The sequence below is a fragment of the Colletotrichum truncatum genome (assembly GCF_014235925.2).
Source record: "Colletotrichum truncatum strain CMES1059 chromosome Unknown Contig_0003, whole genome shotgun sequence".
NCBI classification, from domain to species: domain Eukaryota; kingdom Fungi; phylum Ascomycota; class Sordariomycetes; order Glomerellales; family Glomerellaceae; genus Colletotrichum; species Colletotrichum truncatum.
This window is the reverse complement of record NW_027222400.1, coordinates 5176721-5196580: the sequence shown is the minus strand read 5'-3', so window position 1 is coordinate 5196580 and position 19860 is coordinate 5176721. Positions and strand designations below refer to the sequence as shown.

The 19860-nt window shown below is 52.2% G+C and overlaps 7 protein-coding genes across 7 annotated transcripts, besides 1 other annotated feature; 4 read left to right on the top strand and 3 right to left on the bottom strand.

Moving 5' to 3' along the window:
- Window positions 1-293: 293 nt before the first annotated feature.
- On the top strand, window positions 294-737 carry CTRU02_206292 (uncharacterized protein; the record flags this gene model as incomplete). The annotated part of the gene is made up of 1 exon (XM_036728111.1): window positions 294-737. The coding sequence occupies one exon, from the start codon at window positions 294-296 to the stop codon at window positions 735-737; it is 444 nt and encodes a 147-aa protein (XP_036580224.1).
- Window positions 738-1037: 300 nt separating this feature from the next.
- Window positions 1038-2371, bottom strand: CTRU02_206291 (Tubulin-specific chaperone C; the record flags this gene model as incomplete). The annotated part of the gene is made up of 4 exons (XM_036728110.1): window positions 1038-1238; window positions 1291-1971; window positions 2023-2183; window positions 2260-2371. 4 exons carry the CDS (start codon window positions 2369-2371, stop codon window positions 1038-1040), a joined length of 1155 nt encoding a protein of 384 aa, XP_036580225.1.
- Window positions 2372-4378: 2007 nt separating this feature from the next.
- On the bottom strand, window positions 4379-5506 carry CTRU02_206290 (uncharacterized protein; the record flags this gene model as incomplete). The annotated part of the gene is made up of 1 exon (XM_036728112.2): window positions 4379-5506. The coding sequence occupies one exon, from the start codon at window positions 5504-5506 to the stop codon at window positions 4379-4381; it is 1128 nt and encodes a 375-aa protein (XP_036580226.2).
- A 2220-nt stretch (window positions 5507-7726) lies between these two features.
- CTRU02_206289 (uncharacterized protein) lies at window positions 7727-8498 on the top strand (the record flags this gene model as incomplete). Its single annotated transcript, XM_036728113.1, has 3 exons — window positions 7727-7955; window positions 8125-8239; window positions 8372-8498. 3 exons carry the CDS (start codon window positions 7727-7729, stop codon window positions 8496-8498), a joined length of 471 nt encoding a protein of 156 aa, XP_036580227.1.
- Window positions 8499-9630: 1132 nt separating this feature from the next.
- Window positions 9631-11202, bottom strand: CTRU02_206288 (uncharacterized protein; the record flags this gene model as incomplete). Its single annotated transcript, XM_036728114.1, has 1 exon — window positions 9631-11202. One exon carries the CDS (start codon window positions 11200-11202, stop codon window positions 9631-9633), a length of 1572 nt encoding a protein of 523 aa, XP_036580228.1.
- Window positions 11203-13690: 2488 nt separating this feature from the next.
- On the top strand, window positions 13691-15760 carry CTRU02_206287 (leucine rich repeat protein; the record flags this gene model as incomplete). Its single annotated transcript, XM_036728115.1, has 1 exon — window positions 13691-15760. The coding sequence occupies one exon, from the start codon at window positions 13691-13693 to the stop codon at window positions 15758-15760; it is 2070 nt and encodes a 689-aa protein (XP_036580229.1).
- An 871-nt stretch (window positions 15761-16631) lies between these two features.
- On the top strand, window positions 16632-18772 carry CTRU02_206286 (histone acetyltransferase; the record flags this gene model as incomplete). The annotated part of the gene is made up of 3 exons (XM_070204688.1): window positions 16632-17258; window positions 17301-17939; window positions 18008-18772. The coding sequence occupies 3 exons, from the start codon at window positions 16632-16634 to the stop codon at window positions 18770-18772; spliced, it is 2031 nt and encodes a 676-aa protein (XP_070061792.1).
- Window positions 18773-19311: 539 nt separating this feature from the next.
- Window positions 19312-19443: a sequence feature (Protein overlapping with rRNA (CTRU02_206285, KAL0939675.1) was converted to a misc_feature.).
- Between the last annotated feature and the right edge of the window lie 417 nt (window positions 19444-19860).

The window sequence follows — 19860 nt, the reverse complement described above, 5'->3', positions numbered from 1 at the left end:
CCGCAAATGTCTCGGCGGAGCTTCCCCCTGCACAAACAAACTACTCCATATTGACGCCTCACCAGCCGCACCTTTTGATCAATTGACTTTCAACGCCTCGTCCCTCAACCAACGACACCGCTGCGATAGCGCACATACCGCAAGGCTGGACGTCCGTTGCCTCACACTTCAAACCTCCGCTAGTTCGCTTGATTGAGAAGCCTTTCAACCTGTTGAACCGCCTCCAACCAACCGTCGCGGCTCCTTCAACCGCCCAATACACACACATCTTCGGAGACGCCCCAGCACCAAATATGCCTCCTCACCCGCTCGAGCTCCCACCAACCCTCTCTCCCGATGCCCTGGACACCCTTACCGAGCTGACGGGCATCCTCACGCGCCTCCGCACCGCGATCCAGGCCTCCGGCTCAGCAGGCGGCATCACAGGCGCCACGCCCGCCGGTACCGGCCCCGGAGCCACACCGAACCCCCTCGGCGCTAGTCCCAACGCGCCGCTATCTCTCAAAGACGTGCCTGCCCAGACCGATGCTCTAAAGCACAAGCTACAGCGCGCGCGCGTGCAGATGCGCACTCTCCCCGACATGGAGCGCTCCACCGCTGAACAGGAGGAAGAAATCAAGGAACTCGAGGAGCGGATCAGGATGCAGCGTGAGGTGCTGGACCGACTGCGGGAGTCCGGCGTCAGGTTCGGTCATGAGGAGGAGGGCGGTAAGGGCGAGAAGATGGAGACGGAATAACTGGCTGGTCACCGAGAGAACACATGGATGGCGGAAGACGAGTTCGAGGGAGAGGGTTTGATGAGTGGGATTACATTTGTTCATTTTTTTTTTCTTCTTTCTTTTTACCAAATTGCTCCTATGATACCCCGAAATGCAATTTCAAACCATGACTGAACACTTGGAGGAGAAAATTTCACGTTGTTTGTTGCGCCCCGGTGCCGTATCTCTCTCTCTCGCAAAGAAAGTACCGCCACTAACTCCTGTCCTGACACACATCATTAAAATGACTTTCCACCAATGCCAAACTTCGTAGACCTCTCAGTGCTCCATGATACCGACGGCCTTGAGGATATCATGCAGGTCCTTACCCCGCTCTCCCGGTACAGTCCTCGTCCAAATCTCCTCGGACAACCTCTGCTCCTCGGGCAACACACTCCAGTTCGGGCTCGGTTCCGACTTGAGCCACTTGAAATCGTCGACCTGGTCCCACTGGTTCTTGACGGGGTCTTCGGGGGTATCCTGTGAAAGTCAGCCACGCAAGTCCATGCCACAACGACGCTATTTGACTTACGAAAGCCGCGGGTAGCGGTGCGAAGCGCATGTTGGAGCAATCTTCGATGATGGGGTGGCTCGAGCAGTGCAGGTAAATGTCGACGTTCTTGCACTCGTGGATGCGCACCTGCCGGGCCGAGACGACGATGATGCTGTCCGACACACCAGTGATATGCGCCGGCCCGGCGACGTTGCCGGCGACGATGAGACTCTTTTCGATGTTCTTCAGCGCCAGGTTTGCAAAAGACGTGTTGCCGGAGATTGCTAGGGACATGTCGACAATGCAGCCCTTCAAATCCGTCAAGCGGCCGGAGGACGTCGCTCTCGATGCCGAGGTCGGGAGAATAATGTGCAGGCCTTGCTGGCCGAAGATGGCAATGTCCTTGGCGGTTGAGAAACTGGGCTTGCGGACTTTGGAGGCGCTCGGCCTCGCCATCTCCTCGTTGTAGTTCTTGGGGAACGAGGGAAGGGCGCCGAGACCATCGGCCTCCGCCTGTGGTTCGGACGCCACGACGGGGCCGCCTCGGGATGCCGGGACGGGATCAGCCAGGCTGCCGCCCACGACTAGACGCGGGTCATTCTTTGGAGCTGCCAATTCGCTGGTCGCTGCGGTCTTCCCGCGGTTCTTGAATTGGAAGCGTGAGCGAGGGGCCAGCTTAGTTGTGGTCTCGTTCAACTTGTCTGTAAGAGCTTTAATGGCCTGGTGAAATTAGAACCTGTCCTTGATTTGAATCTCACAGGAGCTTCTTACCTGAGCGTAAGTCCGCTGGTCATATGAGGGCACAAAGTCAGAGGCATCGGCGACCTCGTTTGACAACGCCGAAATGCTGGCGAGGATGTGATCGATAGCATCCTGCCTCTCACCACCAATCTGTGCAATAGAGCCGAGGCCGTTGATTTCGTCCAGCAAGCCTGTGCGGGGACGGTCAGAATCCGGAGGCACCGCAACCTAATTACTGGGGAGGAGTTAAAAGTAGTCATAACCTACTAGCAACGGCTTCCTGGAAATGGCGGTAAAACTTCTCTTTAGGATCGCTCTGCATCTTGGTTACTGGCAATCCTCCACCGTAGGCAACAGGCTGAATCACTTCAGGCGCCATTGTTCGTTGTATTTGTAAAATATAACAATAAAACAATGTTTTCTTTTTTTATGATTATATATACGAGGAGGGACAAAGAAGCTCTGAACTCGTGTTTCAAAAGTGAACGGGCATATGACAAGTGACCTACTATACCTGGGAAGGTAAAAAAAAAAAGTGTAGGGCAGCAGTCAAGCTAAACGGTCCCCAAATGCAGCTTGTCGGTGAGGAAAGCAGTCTTTAATACATCGAGTTCGAGAATGCTCTGGAACAAAATACTATTAAAAAAAATAACATTCGACTTTCCGAAGAAGCAGGTGGCTTGTGACGAGTTTGCGTCGGTGAGAGTGACGTCGTCAGGTAACAGGGAGAAGGGTGGGTGAGTGGAATATCCGGGGGAAACGAAGTTGCAGTTACCTCGCTTTCGCTGAGGGTGTGCTAGCTGCGGGAAGGGTTGCAGCAGTAGGACAAAAACGGGTATGGAAAGCAGCTCACTTGGCTTAACTCTGGGTGCCAGGTCGGACGATGGAAGGGTTGGGCTGCAGGGTGAGGTGATCGATTCAAGCCCACCCACACTTGCATCTTCACAGCAGAGGGGGGGTAGGGGAAAAAAGCCCTGGTTGTGAGTAGCTGTCTGTCGTCTAGCAGCCCAGAACTGCTGCATGGTACGTAAAAGTGTTAAGTGGGTCAGTCAGTGGCAGGGCACGTGTCACACGGACCACTGCATATATCGGGGCATGCATTCAACTGTTAGATAAACGATATTAGTTTGATGCAATACACCTGGGGTTCATTGAGCAAAGAGTGATTCATGTTGTTGATTGAGTGATTCTACCCATTCCGGTTGAAGCGGGGTTCTGTTTTGTATCTACCCGTTCTTCCCGGTTTCAGCATATTGCAAGAATGCAACTAAGCTAGATTTCCTAGCATTTTATCCGGACGCAGGCGTCAATCTAACATCAACCCATGCACCCGGCTATTGTTTCCCATATAAAACTAACGGGGATGTCATTTTGTGCATGAAAACCTTCAAATCGGTAATTACCGAATAGACGGTTATATAATCAACCCAATAACCCCTAGACAGTCTCTAATGAATGGAAGCATCTTTTTTTACCCCATAAGTGGTGGGCAAATTGACTGCGTGACAGCACGCTTGTTACTGGACAGCGGGGGCTCCAGCCAACGTAGATTGGCGGCTCTCTCGGTCGGATTTTCTTCAGGGTTAGTGGATGCTTTCCCCCACCCAACGCCCTGTGGGGAACCTGCCAACTACTTACCCTGTTTTAGCTCTCTTTTCGGTCTTTTATTGTGTCTTCCATCCCATCTTGGCTCCCTCCACCACACGACACACTCACGACACGCAGACGAAAGGACGGGTCGATGACCCGGCCCTGCAGGGATAGACTCCATCGCCGGCCGAGAGAGAAAAGAGTGGAGTAACACATGGTAATCTGAAGCCTTGGAACGCTGTCATGGACTGGCTCGCCTCCCCCGCATCCACTGACTGTTTGCTACCATGTACTACGTAGTGAATGGTCCCTGGATCGGCGGAGATGTAGATTTCATCGCGAGGCACGCGCATTGGTCATCTGACGTCGTTTTCGTGGAGACCCGAGTGCCGACCGCCGGTGGGACTTGGGATGAGGTAATTGACGGGGGTGATTGTGGGCATCGAGGCTTACACGAACTGGTTCATGTAATGAATGTCGTTGATGCTAGTGGCAGTTGCTAGCGAAACCTCATTGGCGGCTCAAGGGCTGAGTAAACCTGACATAGACCAGTTAGCATTGGGAGGGCCCAGTGGGACGGGGGTACAGTAATGAGATTTCCACTTGCTCACAACCGTTTTCAAGGCATCACTTCCCGGAAGGCTCCCAAAGTCACCAAGGCAACACCAACTACAAATGCCAATCAAGACTTTTATTTGGCTATCAATCCCGTAACTCCATAAGGTGTACTCTAACTACACCCAACCAGCGTTTGAGACAGGTTCTGCTGTGACATCCAGCACCTGACTCGAGCATATTATATCATCTCGTACTCCCACAATTCGTTGACTTCATCGTCATCACCAACAACATTGTCATCATCAAAGGCAACGGCCTCTTCGTTCTCGTTGTCATCATCCTCGCTCTCAATGCAGAGCTCGTAGAGTTCCTTCTTCAGCTGCTCCAGCCTCTCCTCGGCCGCGGCCTGTGCTCGGTCCATCTCCCCCATTTCGTCCCAGAACTTCTGTCCAGTCGCGCCGCGTCTATTCGTAACCAAATCATGCTTCTTCTCTCTGTGTGTCTGGGCCTCGCATCTAGTCGTCTCCCATTGGCTGGCAACGACATCGCGTCTCTCCTGGCGAGAGCGCTTACGTGCGGCTGCCTCCATAGAGGCTCCTTGTGGTTCCTTTTGTTGTGATTTGTATAGTTCCTGCTGCTCAAAGTGCTTCAATCCTTGGATTTGACGTTCCTTTCTGAGCAAATCTAGCTCCAGCACTTCCTTTTGGTTGCCATTGATGCGGTTTTTCACATCTGCCAGGGAGAATCCCGCGGCTTGTGATTGACGGCGCTTCTCTTGTTTGAGCCTCTCTTGTTCCTCTTTCTGACGCAGTTCGGACTCTCGTTTTTCTTGCTCTTCCTTCTCAATGGCTTCATTCTTCCGTGCTTCTTTCGCGTCATCCACAAGACCCTTCTGCACAGATTTCGTGATGGGAAGGAGATGGGTCTCGCAGTTCCTGACGTAGGATAACCACTGTTCTGTGTACGTGCTGCTTCTGCCCTGAACTCGTCTGCCTTTGGGGATGTCCTTACCAACGATTGTCTCGCCTTCTGGAGTTGTGAGAACAATGGTTGGGATAACAAGGGGAACATGTTTCTTTTTGTGAGATGCGACTTTGTTCTTGCGCAGGGGGTTGGAGTTCTCCTTATCCTCTGTGATGGATTTCGTGCCGGGACCTTCGTATTTGTTCAAGAGAGATGAGGTACGAACAGTACCCCCTTCGAGCAGATCCCATTCGTCAGAACGTTGCTCAGACGATCTTTTCGATTTCTTCTTGCGATTCCTGACTCTGTCATTCACGGATTTGCATATGGCCCAGGCGAAGCGTAAGGCGTCATAAACTGGACCATCCGTTGGCTTCTGAGCGAGTGAAATTCTGGACTCCATTTTTTTGTGGGAGGATTGTTTGTGTCTGTTTGAGTAATGTCTTTTGTGTGTGAAATTGAATACCTTCTTGCGCGTTGTAGTGGTTTTTTCTATGGAGGAGAAAGGGTCAGAATGCTTTCCTGGAAGGGGTAGTGAGTTTTGTTGTGAAAACGGCATCTTGGCAGCTTTATGTGGAAGAAGGAAGTGAATTTGTTTTTGTCGACCAACTTGGAAGGCTGTGAACAAGGGATTGTTTTCTTACAGAAGGATGATTCAGAACAACAGCAGAGGACTGCTTTTATCTTCCACCGTGACTTTGACCTTTTGGGCCACGATGTGTCGGAGATGGGTTTTGAGAATGGAACCACGGTATGGTTGAGCTTATTCGCGACCTCCTTCCTCTGTTTTGTAAGTGGACCGTTAGCTACCAGACGGTACTCCAAAAAGGTCTCAACCTTGGTCAAGCCGTCGTAATTCACCCAAGTGGCAGGTGCTTTCCCAAATCAAAACAAACACGTCGGAGTTCACTCCACTTCATCTTCTAGGTAACTAGAGTTAGTAGAATTTCTCTTTTGTTTACCGAGGGAACGTAAAGGTTGATATTGCCTGTATGCTGCTACTGTGTGTAGTAGAACTAGTATCAAGCAATTTGAGAGACTCATTGGTAACACGTGACACTCATTCGAAGTACACCTGTAGCTGACAGAATTATGCCTCTTCACATAGAGTAAGTTTAAATACAATGAGTCTGCGACACGAGGCAATCTACAAGCAGCTTTAGTTCATATCTCACTAGGCAAGCTGCCATATGTCAACATTGCGAAAACGGACAGAAGCCATAGTGCCCGAATTGGAATCAAGCTCATTTCATCAGTGTCAATCACCCATTGCTAAGGAAACACATGTAATTTCTGGGTCCTTAACACTGTGCGTTGTTGCTGTTCTGTTTGTACTGCCAGACTATTGTCAGCTCAAACCGCATTTCCTTTGGTGGGGTTTGATTCTTCACAAGAAGGCGAAGCCTATTGCCTTTTCAGCAAACATATTGTATTTCCACCACAGTTTCTTAAACAAGGTACATCAATCCTATTCTAATTTCTCCATAATGTCCATTAAGAGAACTGTGATCACGTGATGGTGTTTTCTTCCCAGCCAGGCTATGCTTGATGAATCGATTGAGAACTGGACAATCGACACGAACAAAGCCCCTATCTGATATCTTCAGAGTTTAGATCTGACGGTATATTACGCTGCCGTGGTCACTCATGACACTTGCGTTCACATACTTTTAGCAGTCCGGCGAATATATAGCACATTCAGGCCTCGTCACAACCAGCAATGCGCCCACTATTCGGGTCCTCAGTCACTTCCCACTTGCTGTCCACAGATCTTCCTTTTTCGCACTTGAAGTACTTGGTACTGTACATTAGCAGTTAGTGACCAGGCTTCGCCTGCTTTAGGTGACAACGACTATCAACTCTCACGATGCTATTCCACCCAGAAACAGACCAATCCAGAACCCCGGAAACCCGCCGACTGAAGTTCAGCCAACTAAGCTTCCAGAAGCGACATATCACCACTGACTCGTTGACATCGCCTTTTAGAGTTTCACGTCAAGCACCGTCCACACAAGCGAACACCACCACAACCAGCAAACCAGTTCCTCTCTTTTTTAAAAGAGATCATGTTCTCCAGGATCCGCAGTCATGTCGCCAATGCTATTGTCATCCAGAAACCCACACTCGTTCACATACGCGGGAACCATTGCCCCGGGGAAGAGGGGTTTCCCTCAGCGGGCACAGGAGGACCAGGGACCGGGGTGTGAAATAAACTTTCGAGAATAGATTAAACGCCTCTCTTGAGACGAGCTCCCGGGCAAACCGCAGTTACATCAGCCCCAAAAATACCGACGGGACAGTAGTGGACCGCAAAGGAATCTCATTCATTAAAAGTTCGCAGGCGTGTGCTAGGTAGTTCCCCCTTTCTCGATGGGGGTGGGAAACGGGATGCTCTTGGCTTCCGGTCGCCGCCTCCGGTGAGAATGACTAGATGTATATATATATATATATACTAGCTGGTCCGTCCCTCGCCTGGCCCGCGCGAGATGGTGACGCAGGTGCTTATCGCAAGCTCAACTCACCACAGTCACTCGTTCCACCAACCACCACGATCATCGATACTCATCAAACGCACTCCACCAAACACCGACGAACAATAATCCTACCGTAGAATAATCCCAACATGGTCAGCTCCGCCGCATTTCTCCTTTTCGCCGGGCTCGCGTCCGCAGGCATTCTCGCTCCGCGTCAGCAACAAAACGAGACGGCGGCAGTCGACATCACGGCGCTGAACAAGAACGTCACCGCGACCTCGGGTAGCGGCGCAGTCAGCGCCGCGGGGACACTGTCTCCGTTTGGAGGCATTGGAGTCGGATGTGGTATTAACTGGGCGGAAGGCCAGTCTTTCGGAGGTGAGTCGTACGCAAGCCATCGGCACATATATCGAGTCAGGCGGAGTGGAAGAAACATGAACCCGAATCGTGGGGATGGGTTTCGCCATGAATGGGAAGACAAGGGGGGGTCCGGTCCAAGTTATCATGACGAAGACGGCTGACGGAAATTGTCTCATCAAAAAAATAGGCGGTCTGCAATCCGGCTCCGACTCTTTCGGTCTCGGTGGTGGATTCACCATCACTAAGGACAAGATGAACATCGGTCTCGGCATTGGCGTCAACCCGATCAAGTTCAACTCAAAGTACGCTGCCCCCAATCCACAAGCCCAACTAACCATCCTTCTACTATTTTTTGCTTTTTCTTGCTGGCTGCAATTGTTCCGGGCCTAGTGGGTACATGATGATCGACGTGGCTAACCCGCGCGCGCACAAAGTGTCAACTTCGAGGCGTCGACGAACGGAACCGTGAGCTTGGTGTTCGCCTCCACGGGGACGATGAAGTGCGAGGAGACGACAACGGCGGATGGTCTCAAGGGCGTGAAGTGTACTGTCTCGTCTTAGCGGGGATTAGCGGTTCAGCATCGCGAGCGTTGAATTGATGCGTCTCAGTTGTGACCTCTTATTCTCACCTCCTGGCCTTGGATATATTGGCTGTCGGGGGGGGGGGGGGGGGGGGGGGGGGGGGGGTCTGCGGCGGTGCGTCAGTGGGACGCCCAGTGAGAAAAGCATCGTAGTTTGTTATTCTTTACAAAACAGCGTTGACTTGAGCCCGCGTTGCTTTCTTTTTCCGTCCTCCGCGTTTCAGAGCCCTGACCAACGACGGCTAATCTTAGAACCTCTCAACGGTGGCCAGTTTGGTTTGGCCGTGGTAATATGAGAACACCCTGGAGAGTACTGCTAGTCTTTGTAAACTGTCCTGGGACCTTTCAGCTTGTCTTCTACTGATACACACTTCAGGCATGTATTCGTTTTGATGGTCTTCAGCGGAAGTTAGGAGGTGGTGGGAAAATACCGATGTGCACGTCTTCAGCGTCCCTGTCATACAGTGTGCTCCGTATGCGCATCAGCTCGAGGGTGGCTGATGCTGTACAGGGAGCATGACATAAACCTATCTTTACAGGAGTCGAGAGAGTCCGGCTCTTGACTATGCAAATGCCGAGGCTACTCTATCGTCACATGCATCTAAACACAAGCACGATCCATTGCCAAGAGTATGGAAACAGTGTATGTTGAACATATCTATCCTTGGATGGTATTTGCAACCTAAACCTCAGCCACAAGCCAGTAGTACATTGGATAGCCAACCGCCTCAGAGCATTGTATCATAACACATTTGCAATAATTCCCTCAATCCTTCGTCCAGTGAATCGGCCAGCGAACCCCGTTCGTCAAAAAAACTAAATCTAATGCAATGCTCTCATCGTTTCTTTCATAATCCCATATCTCTTCGTATACCGTTTCTCATAAACCCGTTGATCCCGCGATCAAGATCTTTAAAAAGCAAAAGACATCGAGACCCCTCTAGATGTTCGAAGACGCCGCCGGCTTCAGCACGCGTGTCTGCTAACCCCGTCTACCCATCCCAGTCAGATGCACAGTCATGAAAAAGAAATAGCTGAGGAAGAAAAAGCAAAATAACACCCTTACTGAGTGGATACCAAACCACACCACAGGCGGGTCACCTGAAAACCATTCACAGAACGATCGGGTTGCGTGGGTTTGTCCCCTGATGGTCGGCGGCCGCTAGCTCCAAGAATTTGGAACAAGGCGGCAGTCTGACCCTTGAGCGGTACGAACTTGTAGGCCACGTACGAATAGAGTCGTAAAATACCAACTGCGAGGGCGCCGAAGCGGCATGCAGTCGGCGCAAGCTCTGCCGGCAGGGGTTGGACTTGAGCAGCGCAATGCGCGGCGGGGACAGACTTAATCTCCGGATCGGCTCAGAGTTCTGTCGCCTGCGGCGGATAGGGCTGGCTGATGACACCGGTGATCTTACCCGGTCCCGCATAAACGGTATCCTTGCCGCTGGGTTGGGTTCTGTTGGCGTATGAGGCGGAGGAGACATCGAAGAGACTGAGTTGCGGTCTCCGACCGTCTCTATTGCCGAGAGCTCAGACTCGTTGGTCAACTGCAGAGAAACAGGATGGGAATCGACCGTTTGACTATGTTGAAAATGAGCTCGTGATCCGAAGTCGTCCTCCATGTCTTGTCTGACATGGGGTGTGGCCATCCTCGTTTGCATTCTTCTTTTTCGACCGCACTCGGAGTTCAACGAGTTCATCAGCTTTTGGAGCATCGCCCAAGGAAAAATAATAGTGCCAGCTTCCCAGACCCTTCCAGCAGCGAGTTCTGCAGAAAAAAAGCTTGTCCATGCTCGGGCGTTGGAACATGGATCACCTAGAACCATGCTACCCTGCGATGTGCGCATACGGAACATCAATTCAGAGCGCTCCCGCCTTGAAAGAGGCACGGTAGGTTGAGATGGGGCATTCACCATATGTTGGAGCAAGGCAAGGGCTTCGGATGCCTTGAAGAACTCGGCATACTGTCCACCGAGAGGAAGGTAGGTTTGCCGAAAACAAGTGATTGTTGGGGTGGACGGATTCGGAGATGCGCCCGATGTCAAGCAGAGGGTTACAGCTCGGTTATCGCGTGTCAGGTTGACGGTGTAACTATGATGTGGAGAAGATGTTTCTTGGGTAGATGATTGAGTGTGAAGGCTGTCTCCAGCTCGAGGCATCAACGCAGTGTGTAGATGTTGCTTGTAGTCTTGTTCCGCATTTGAAACTTCCGACTCTGCTCGGTAATCGGTTCGAAAGCTTTGGAGACTGCAGCCGTCCGAGTACGAGCGCAGGTGGGAAGGGCCGTGTCGGGCTGGGGTCAGGGGTTGGACGTGAGGTTCATTCGGAAAGGACGTGTCAAAAATCATTGGCGGCGTCTCTGGGCCGAACGACGACGTTCGCGCCCTGGCTTCTGAAGGGGTATCGTGCCGAAGTTCAGGAGTTCGATCTGGGCAAAGTTGCGGAAGTTCTGGTGAATAGCCGGCCGCTTGGTCAGGCGAGGTTGCTACCGGCTTCCTGTAGGTTGATGGCGGGCGAAACCCAAAGTACGAATTTAATCTGCTGACTGTTTGAGCTGTAGAATCATCTACATCCCAAGGAGATGCGGGCGAGCGAGATGATGTTGTGGTAGGCCATTTGGCAAGAGAAACCTGCCCTTCGGCGTTTCTTCGAGGCATAGGGCGATACATTGGCAACGATGACATACTAAACAACAAGGAAACAAGACGTAAACAAGAGCTTCGTAACAGCAACGGACCCGTGAGAAAAGAGCGAACTTCGGCCGCACACTTGCCGGCGGGTCTATCATATATACAGAAGATCCTCTACGAGAAGCGCCAACCAAACAATCGGACCAAGGGGGGGAGCGGTCAGTCAAACTAGAGCTCACCGAGACATAATGTCTTGCGTTCTCCCCACAGGAGCCAATCCCTCACCAGCCAACATACCAAGGAAGTTACTTTTCTTCTTTCTTCCTCATCCAACGCATGACACTTGAGGGACAGTTGGTAGGGCTATCCTCGTCGATGGGTATGCGCTGAGGTAGACAGAAAAAAAAATGTCCCCGCCTGACCGGGCACTTGGGAGACACACCACCATCTTCTGTGTTAGTGTGCGTAAGTGTCTGCCACAGTCTCAATAGCCCTTGGCATCTCCCTGCATGCCTTCCGAAGAGATCGGCATTGTGTTTGGCTAAAAAGCAATATGAGGTCCAATCAGGGAGCTCGGCAACCACTCCCGCGTGCTTCTGGCCGGTTCAGTGCCTCGTGTCAACCGGCCGAAATTGTGGCATTGCCGATTGATTGCATGCGTCGCTGCCCGAGGGAGGATGACGGGAAAAGCAATGTTGGTCTCAAGGACCTGCGAGTGGCCGGCGGTTGGGACCAGGAGCGCGACCTGCAGCTGCGGAAGCTACAGGATTTCATTCATGCGTGGCGGAACAAAACAAGTCAAGTCCTTCCGAAAAGGAGGGGGGCACAACAGCATCAATCTGCAAACACGTATGCTGGCTGTTTGTTGTTGGACTGACAGCTCGCGGTCCGATGTGGTCATGGAGACGATTCCTCGCCAGGACTTCCCGAGAAATCAGGAATGGAGTTTCGGAAGGCTGAAGTTAGAAAAAATGAAGAAAACGTCGGCGGCGGGCTCCGTCATCTGCTCACCGCTGGATGAGAAACGGGACATGGCGTGAGTGTCAAGGAAGAAGCAAGGCGGGAAAAGCAAAGTGTCTCGTCCGAGCACGGCGGCATGAGACTTTCAGAGACAGGACAAGACAGTTGCATCCTGCGAATCAGGGTGCTACTAAATAAATAACCGCAGGGAGCGTGATATATAATTGTGGCAGTTCTTACAAGCCAGTCACAGCTAGACAAGATCGTTTGGGGGAAGATGATGGGCGTTTGTTGACGTGGTCTGTTGTGTTACACATATTGATTGCGGTGGATTCCTAGAGGCTGTAGCCAGCCGCGACAGACTCAGACAGGCCGCTCGCTGGCGGGGGGGCGAATGGCGACAAGACAATATTATAAACTGTCCGACAGGGGATCGCAGCGGAACAGCGGAGTCGAGGCCGGAGTCGTAGACCAAAGTGCAGTAAATTGAAAGCGGCTGCAGTGCAAGGAGGCAAAGTAGGGTTCAGCGACGTAACGTTGTTTAACGCAATGCAACGCGAGGCGACCGGGAACAAGAAGCGATAGCAGGTGCGATGCGACGGCGGACGCGTTTTGTTTGCTTTTGAACGAGCTGCAGTGCAGTTGAAAAAGCTCCGAGATAATGTTTTGGTGTGAGCGGAGCAGGAAGCGAAGGATTGGAGTCTTGGTGTCCGTCTGATGTATGTGTGTGGGGGGGTGTGATGTAGGTGAGATGGTGAACGAGAGACTCAATACAGTACTAACAGAATGTGGCATATTGTGGCCTTGGGGGCTATTGTGGCTGGTTGCATGCCCGCCCTGCCACAACTGTTTCGTGCAGGGACCATCAGGTCATCTCGTTAGATACAGCATGAGGAAGGTACATAGCAAATGGTACATTAGTCCGTCATTAAGGTAGGAACACATAGATAGCACCAGTCATTGGGAAGGTGGGTGCAGCCACCTCTTTCGGGTTTGTAGCAGGCGTGAGTCAAATAAGCTTGTCAGATGGCAGCTGCCCGTTGAACAGCCGACGATGCACCTGCCACTATCCCTACTGATGGTGGGTTACAATCTGCCCAGCGGTTACCTCAGATGGGACTTTCGTACTCTTTCCGTCTGATAGCCATACCAACAACACATCTGGGGCAGGGCTAGGCTTTTACATGTCAAAGTCTAGTCATATACGCCCTTCAATAATGACATGAACGACATGAACGACAGGGGATTCGACCACAATGGAGACCGTCCGCTTTCGTGATTGGAGGATCCCCATGGTTGCCTGCCTCAGCCTCAACGTTCGCATCAGCCCAGAGAAAGCCTTGCCATCTCCAACCAACCCGTGCGGAGAAGCATGTCGAGTCTGATGGAATAACTACACTTTGACTCATTCATTGCTAGGAAAGGAAATTTACAGTTAACAATGTTGGATGTTTACAGCGACTGATATAAAACATCTCATCCCGCTTGATGTAACAAGTCATATACTCAACCATTCAATCAAGCCAGTCATCATCAAAGGCAGCCAAAGCCATCCCCTTTTAACAATTGCATACAATCCAAGATGGCCGCCGCTGCTACAATCCAACTGACAGCCCCGTCAATATTTGGTGGAGGTGTCAGTCAGCCTTATGGCGTGTCACCAGCCACCCAAATGGGTAACACGAACGACATTACCATTGCCGACATTGAGGAGGCAATCCGTCTGGCCCCCCTCTGCCGCGACGCACTAAATCTCCTCGATGCCAAGGTGCCGGACTTCAATCATCAATACGCCTACACAGCCGATGAGATTTTGGCACTCCCCGTTGACACAGTTCGCTTGCCTGACGAGTTGCACGGCCTACCCCGTCGGAAGTCTACGCGGTCTTCCCTGGCTTCTGCCATTGCGACTCTGTTGTATCCCGCCACCCACGAGAAGGCTCTGTCATCTGTGATCCGGTACGATGCCGCCCGTGTGAGACTGCGTGCGTGGGTCGCCCTGCAGCGGAAGTACGACATATTTACCGCCACCAAACGGAATGGTCACAGCTTCCGCGGCTTGACTGGCGGAGCTGCTCCCGGTGTGCATGCGCCTGTCTGGTCATCCCGGATCCTTGCCCAGGGCCCGTGGGACCCGTCAAGACATCCCGTGTCGACTGCAGGCGTTAGAGCCATTCCGATGCCCGTCGCCGTAGCTGACGCCGCCGACCTGGCTCCGTTCTTTGACCACCTCGAGCTGGGCGGCACTCACGAGCTTGACGAGGACTCTGCCGGCGTTGACCTTGACAACGGTAAAGGCGAGCCGTATTATGGTGTCAAAGGAGCCGAATTTCGAAAAGGTGTGGTTTACGAGGATGGTCGCATGGATCTGTGCAAAATGGTTGTTGGCCCAGACCACATTGGCAGCCTGATGGACAGCTTACGGCCGAACTCCTTCGTCCGACACTTTCTGCTGGGGAACAATATTATTGGGCCCGTTGGGGCTCATGAGATTGCCCGCTTCATTCAAGATTTTCCTGATCGCATGGATACTTGGTATCTGGCTGGCAACTGCATTGACGCTCCCAGCTTCAAGATCCTCGTCGATGCCATGGTTACTTCGGACGCCGTGACAAATGTCTGGTTGAAACGCAATCCATTGGGTCCTGCGGCCGCAGTAGATGTTTATCGGCTCATGACCGAGACGAAAAACCTGCGCACCCTGGATCTTGATCAGACTGAACTTGGCGACGCCGGTCTCGCAGAGCTGTTTTCTCTTCTGGCAAGGTATGGTGATGTCTCCGGCCGTAAGTTGCCCCTGCGACATCTGTACTTGAACGGTAATGGCATCTCGACAACGGCCGCCAAAGCACTTGCAGCCTTCCTCGCCTCGCCAGCCTGCGGTGTCACCTCGCTTTACCTGTCTTGCAACCCACTTGGTGATGCGGGTGCACAGGCACTGGCCGATGGTATTCGTCAAGCTCCTCAATTGACTCGTCTGTCGCTTCAGTCGACTGGCCTTAACACGGCGGGCGCCATCGCCATTGCTCAGGCTGTTACATCACATCCTGGGATGCGCTCCCTAGACCTTGCGCAGGCGTATGCGACAGTGGATCTCGGACAGGCATGGAACTACTTCGAAGACGGTATTGCGCCGGTCTTCCGTGAGCTTCTGTCGACAAATCAGACCCTTGAGTACCTGGACCTTGGCCATTGCCCGATCACGCCGCAGCTGTTACGAGAGATTAACGCTGCTGTCCTGAACAGCTCGCTGCTGTATTATGAAGCGGAGTCCATTCTCCCAGACAAGACAATCAAGGCACCCAGATTCAACCCTTCGGCTAATCATACAATGCCTAATATCCACTCGTTTACAGCACCCTCGAAAGATGAGAAGGCTGCCGAAAAAGCCGTTGAGGATCATCTAGAAGCCAACGTGAAGGCTAAGTATGGCGACCAAATGACCTACTCGCACTTCCTGGAAGAGGAGAAACGCTGGATTGTCAACGATAAAACCGACGTACGAAAAATTGATTCGGTATACCGCAACCGCGATGCTGGGTTTGCGCGTCGGCGACTTAAACTTTTAGTCAAAGAGTGGGATGAGAATGACGATACCCTCAACCGGGTGATGAATGCCCAGGGTCCTTTCTGCACTCGGCGCAAACACTGATTACCCAGCCTTGTTTAAGGACTCTGCCAGGATTCATTCCCCATAGTACTAAGATGAGTGAGTTTTGGCGGAGGTAAGAGACTCTTGGATCTCTTCTGGAGTACACGGGAAAGTAACACCGGCTCAAGGATTTTGCGCATTGATAGGAAATATGGATCTCAATGGGTCATCCTACTACAACAACAACCAATGACTCAGGTCTATTAGTCTAGTTGGTTAGGACGTCGGATTCTGATTTACCATCAGTTCCTTCCGTAAGCCCAGGTTCGAATCCTGGATGGACCTTACCGTTTTGCTTTTGTTGGAATTTTGTAGGCTCTTACTTAGTCTTGGTGGAAGCACTTCTTTATCTCTTTTTCTCACTTGGGTCCCACAAGGTTTGTACAGGATTAAAATAAGATAAGCAACGAGGCTCAATAAAAGTGGGTCGTTTCTTATCAGAGACGAAGTCTGGAAGGAATCGATTGCTTATATAAGCTTCAACGTCATTGCTTGTGACACGCGGTCTGGATCAACAGTCAACAGATCGTCGGAATACACAAATCGCGCCGATAGTCATTCCAATTGCGGCGCTGAGCGCTTGTCTCCCAATACCTTTTGCTCCGGCTCAGTGAGACCAGCATCATTCGTCTACGCATTTTAGCCCCGAAACTGTCTTGCTCCATTCTTCGTGGAACCCGCCCACCTCCCGATCTCAACCATAACCCCTGCAAGGTCACTCCCGCCCACGATAACGCAAAGTTTAATTGACCATCATACCGAATTTCGCTATCGCACATTCTGTCGACCCCATCGGGCCGATCTCATTCTCTGGGTGCGAGAGGGAAGGGAAAAAAAAAAAAAAAAAAACCGAAGCACGCATGCCCCGAGCATGGCGCCGTTGAAGCGCAAAAGACCCCACGACGAGCTTGAACCTCCGGCCCCCACCACCACCGCTCCCGCCGGCGACTCAACGCGTCGCGCAACGCGTCAAACTCCGATCTTGCCCCCTCCGATCCCGACCGCCACCTCGCAATCGCAACCCCAGGCCCCGTCCGCCGTCGACGAGAAGCGCCGTCGTCCCTCAACAACTTCTAGACCGGCCCTCACTCAAAAGATCTCCGAGACCCCGATCCCGGTACCCATCACACCCTCCTCGTCCTCGACGTCACATCAACATCAGCCCACCCCAGCGGGCCATACCTCTACCACTCCCGCCGAACCCCGCGTGAACCGACGAAAAAGCGGCGGCGCAGCAGATACACCCACCATGGGAGTGAAGGACGCAAAAGAGAATGTGCGCCCGGTGACGCTTGTCGCACCAAAGATAACATACCAGGCCTCCCAGCCCCAGCCGCATCGGATGGGGGGAAGTCTTGTCAGGCCTAGCCCGCCGACGAATCAGCCGCCGATAACATCGCACTTTCGTCCGGCGCCACGGCCTTCTTCATACCATCATGCTATCCCTGCCACGGTTACTGCCGTACCTGTGCCGGTGCCTCCGACATCGACATCGACGTTGGCTCCGTCAAACACCTCAACGACGACCTTGAAGCAGTACCAGCAGCAACAACCGCAACAAAGGCAGCAGCAGCAGCAGCAACAACAACAGCAGCAGCAACAGCAACAGCAACCACAAGCATTACAGAAGCAACAACAACCTGCCGCCCCCATCCCCTCAAAACCCAAAACAAAGACTGCTCCGAGGACAGTGGACAAATCTGCCCCAAGAACAGATCGCAACATTGATAAAGTAATGCTGGGTAACATCTGCTTCAGAGCGTGGTACCCCTCATACTACGGCAAGGAAGTTCTCGGCGATGCTTCCGCTAGCGCCAAGGGCAATGCAGGGAGCGGGAAGAACCCGTTGACGGGCGAAATTGCCGGTGGTGCTGGTGCGAAGAATAGCCACCGCAAGGGCAACGACGCTCCGATTCTAGATAGGTTATACGTATGCCCCGTGTGCTTCAAATACTCGAAAGAACTGGTGGCATGGTGGGGTCACGTCCGCATGTGCGAACGCGCGGGGACAGTGCCGGGGAGGAAGGTCTACGTGCACCCTCGAGGGAAGAGGTTAGTGCGCAAGGAGATTCCAAGGCCAGCGGGGAAGAAGGGGAATGTTGCGGCAAAATACACGGAGGAGTATGTCACGGATGAGGGGGAATGGAGCGTGTGGGAGGTGGACGGTGAGCAGGACGTGGTAAGTCTTGGCTGTTTCCTTTTTCGCTGTTCAACATCGGCAAGCGGGGTGGCTAACATGAAATGCAGCTTTTCTGCCAAAACCTTTCCCTTTTTGCGAAGCTCTTCCTCGATAACAAATCCGTCTTCTTTGACGTCCGCGGCTTCAATTACTTCCTGCTCGTCTACACGCCCCCTCCGCAACCCAACGCCCCCGACCCGCCTCCGCGCCCGCACATCGTCGGCTTCTTTTCCAAGGAGAAGATGTCGTGGGATAACAACAACCTAGCCTGCATTCTTGTCTTCCCGCCCTGGCAGCGCAAGGGGCTCGGCGCGCTGCTGATGGGTGTTTCGTACGAGATTTCGCGACGCGAAGGCGTGCTCGGCGGTCCGGAAAAGCCCATTTCTGAGTTGGGGAGGAAAGGGTACAAACGGTTCTGGGGAGGTGAGATTGCGAGGTGGTTGCTGAGTTGTCCTACTAATAACGTTTCGGCGGCCGATCCAGCGTTACTGGTCGATGTGGAGGATTGCTCCAAGGCGACGTGGATTGCTCTCGAGGATTGCTTGGCGACACTCAGGGAGATGGGGGTTGTCACTGAGGCCGGAATGGGCCCTGGGAAGCCGCCTGCTAAGCGGAAGAGGGAGCAGGAAGAAGGAGGAGAGGGTGAGGATGTCGAGATGGAGGATGTGGAGGAGGAAGAGAGGCCCGATGTGGCGCGGGTCAAGGTCGATAAGACGGCCGTGGCAGCGTGGATTGCCGCCAATGGGATTAGCCTGGAGAAGATATGCGACCCGGACGGGTTTGCGGAGGGGTATGCCATTAAACAGCCCGATAATGAAGAGGATGGGGAGTGAGAGTGGCGGGCGACGGACTGTAGTTGATGATTTAGAGAGTTATGATATCCCCTGATTCGCTTCTCCGACAACTGCGTGGCTTTGGTGTTTACGTGCTTGCTTCTGATTCTTTGATTTAGGTATGGTGAGTTCTGGGGTTTGGAGTGATCTTGCGGATGGCTGTCAGTCCTAACGGTCAGGATGCGATTCTTCGTCACGTTGTAATATGGCGCAGCTTTTCTCCGGTGGTTTGGGGAATGTGACGAGATACTAAAGACGCTCATTTCTATTGTATAGGTGAGCATGCTACGAGGCCTTTACAAGGGTTAGCAGGTGTTTTCTTGAAGTTCGCCTTGTGCTGAAAGGGCCATTCAAGGTTTACAATGGAACCCCGAGTGTATATCATGAAAGGCGACGTTGTCCAGAATGCTAACATGAAGATTCGATTTCAACTGGCTTACTTCTAGTCTCTCGGTTGTATACTCTGTCAGGTTTGTCTATAACCATCATTATGATTCTCGTCTTTATTACCGATACTCTCATGTATCTTGATAAAAGTCCTACCGTGGACCGCAAAGCTCGTTATCCATGACAGAGGCAGAAACCATCCCTATATAGCCACCCATTTGTCTGATTTCTAGCACATACGACCATACCCATTGGAAAACTCGGGATCCCGTCCGCTCTCCCATAGATAAGCCAATGAGGGCCGGATTAGTAGTTGGGTCGGTGACGACCAGCGAATACCTGGTGTTGTATGTTTTTTTTTCGTTTTGCCGCATCATGAGATTCTTTTGGTTCGGCGTTGAGGTAGTCGTAGCAACAAATGTTTTTATCAATTACTTTTCTTCATAGATTTAACGAACGATTCAGTCAGATGTAACTTTGACGAATTACTGTTTCTAGCCGAAAGAGCCAACCGGATTTCGACGTCAACGCAGGGATTGGGAAGGTGATGACGGGACAAACTTCGGGAGTCTATACAGTGAAAAGCCTACATGTGCGTGGAATCAGCTAAGACGTGGAGTGTAACTTCTTGCCTCATGTTTAATACCGTTTTGGTATCTTTCTTCATTGCTGTAACTTGGCTCAAGACGTCTCTTTGTATA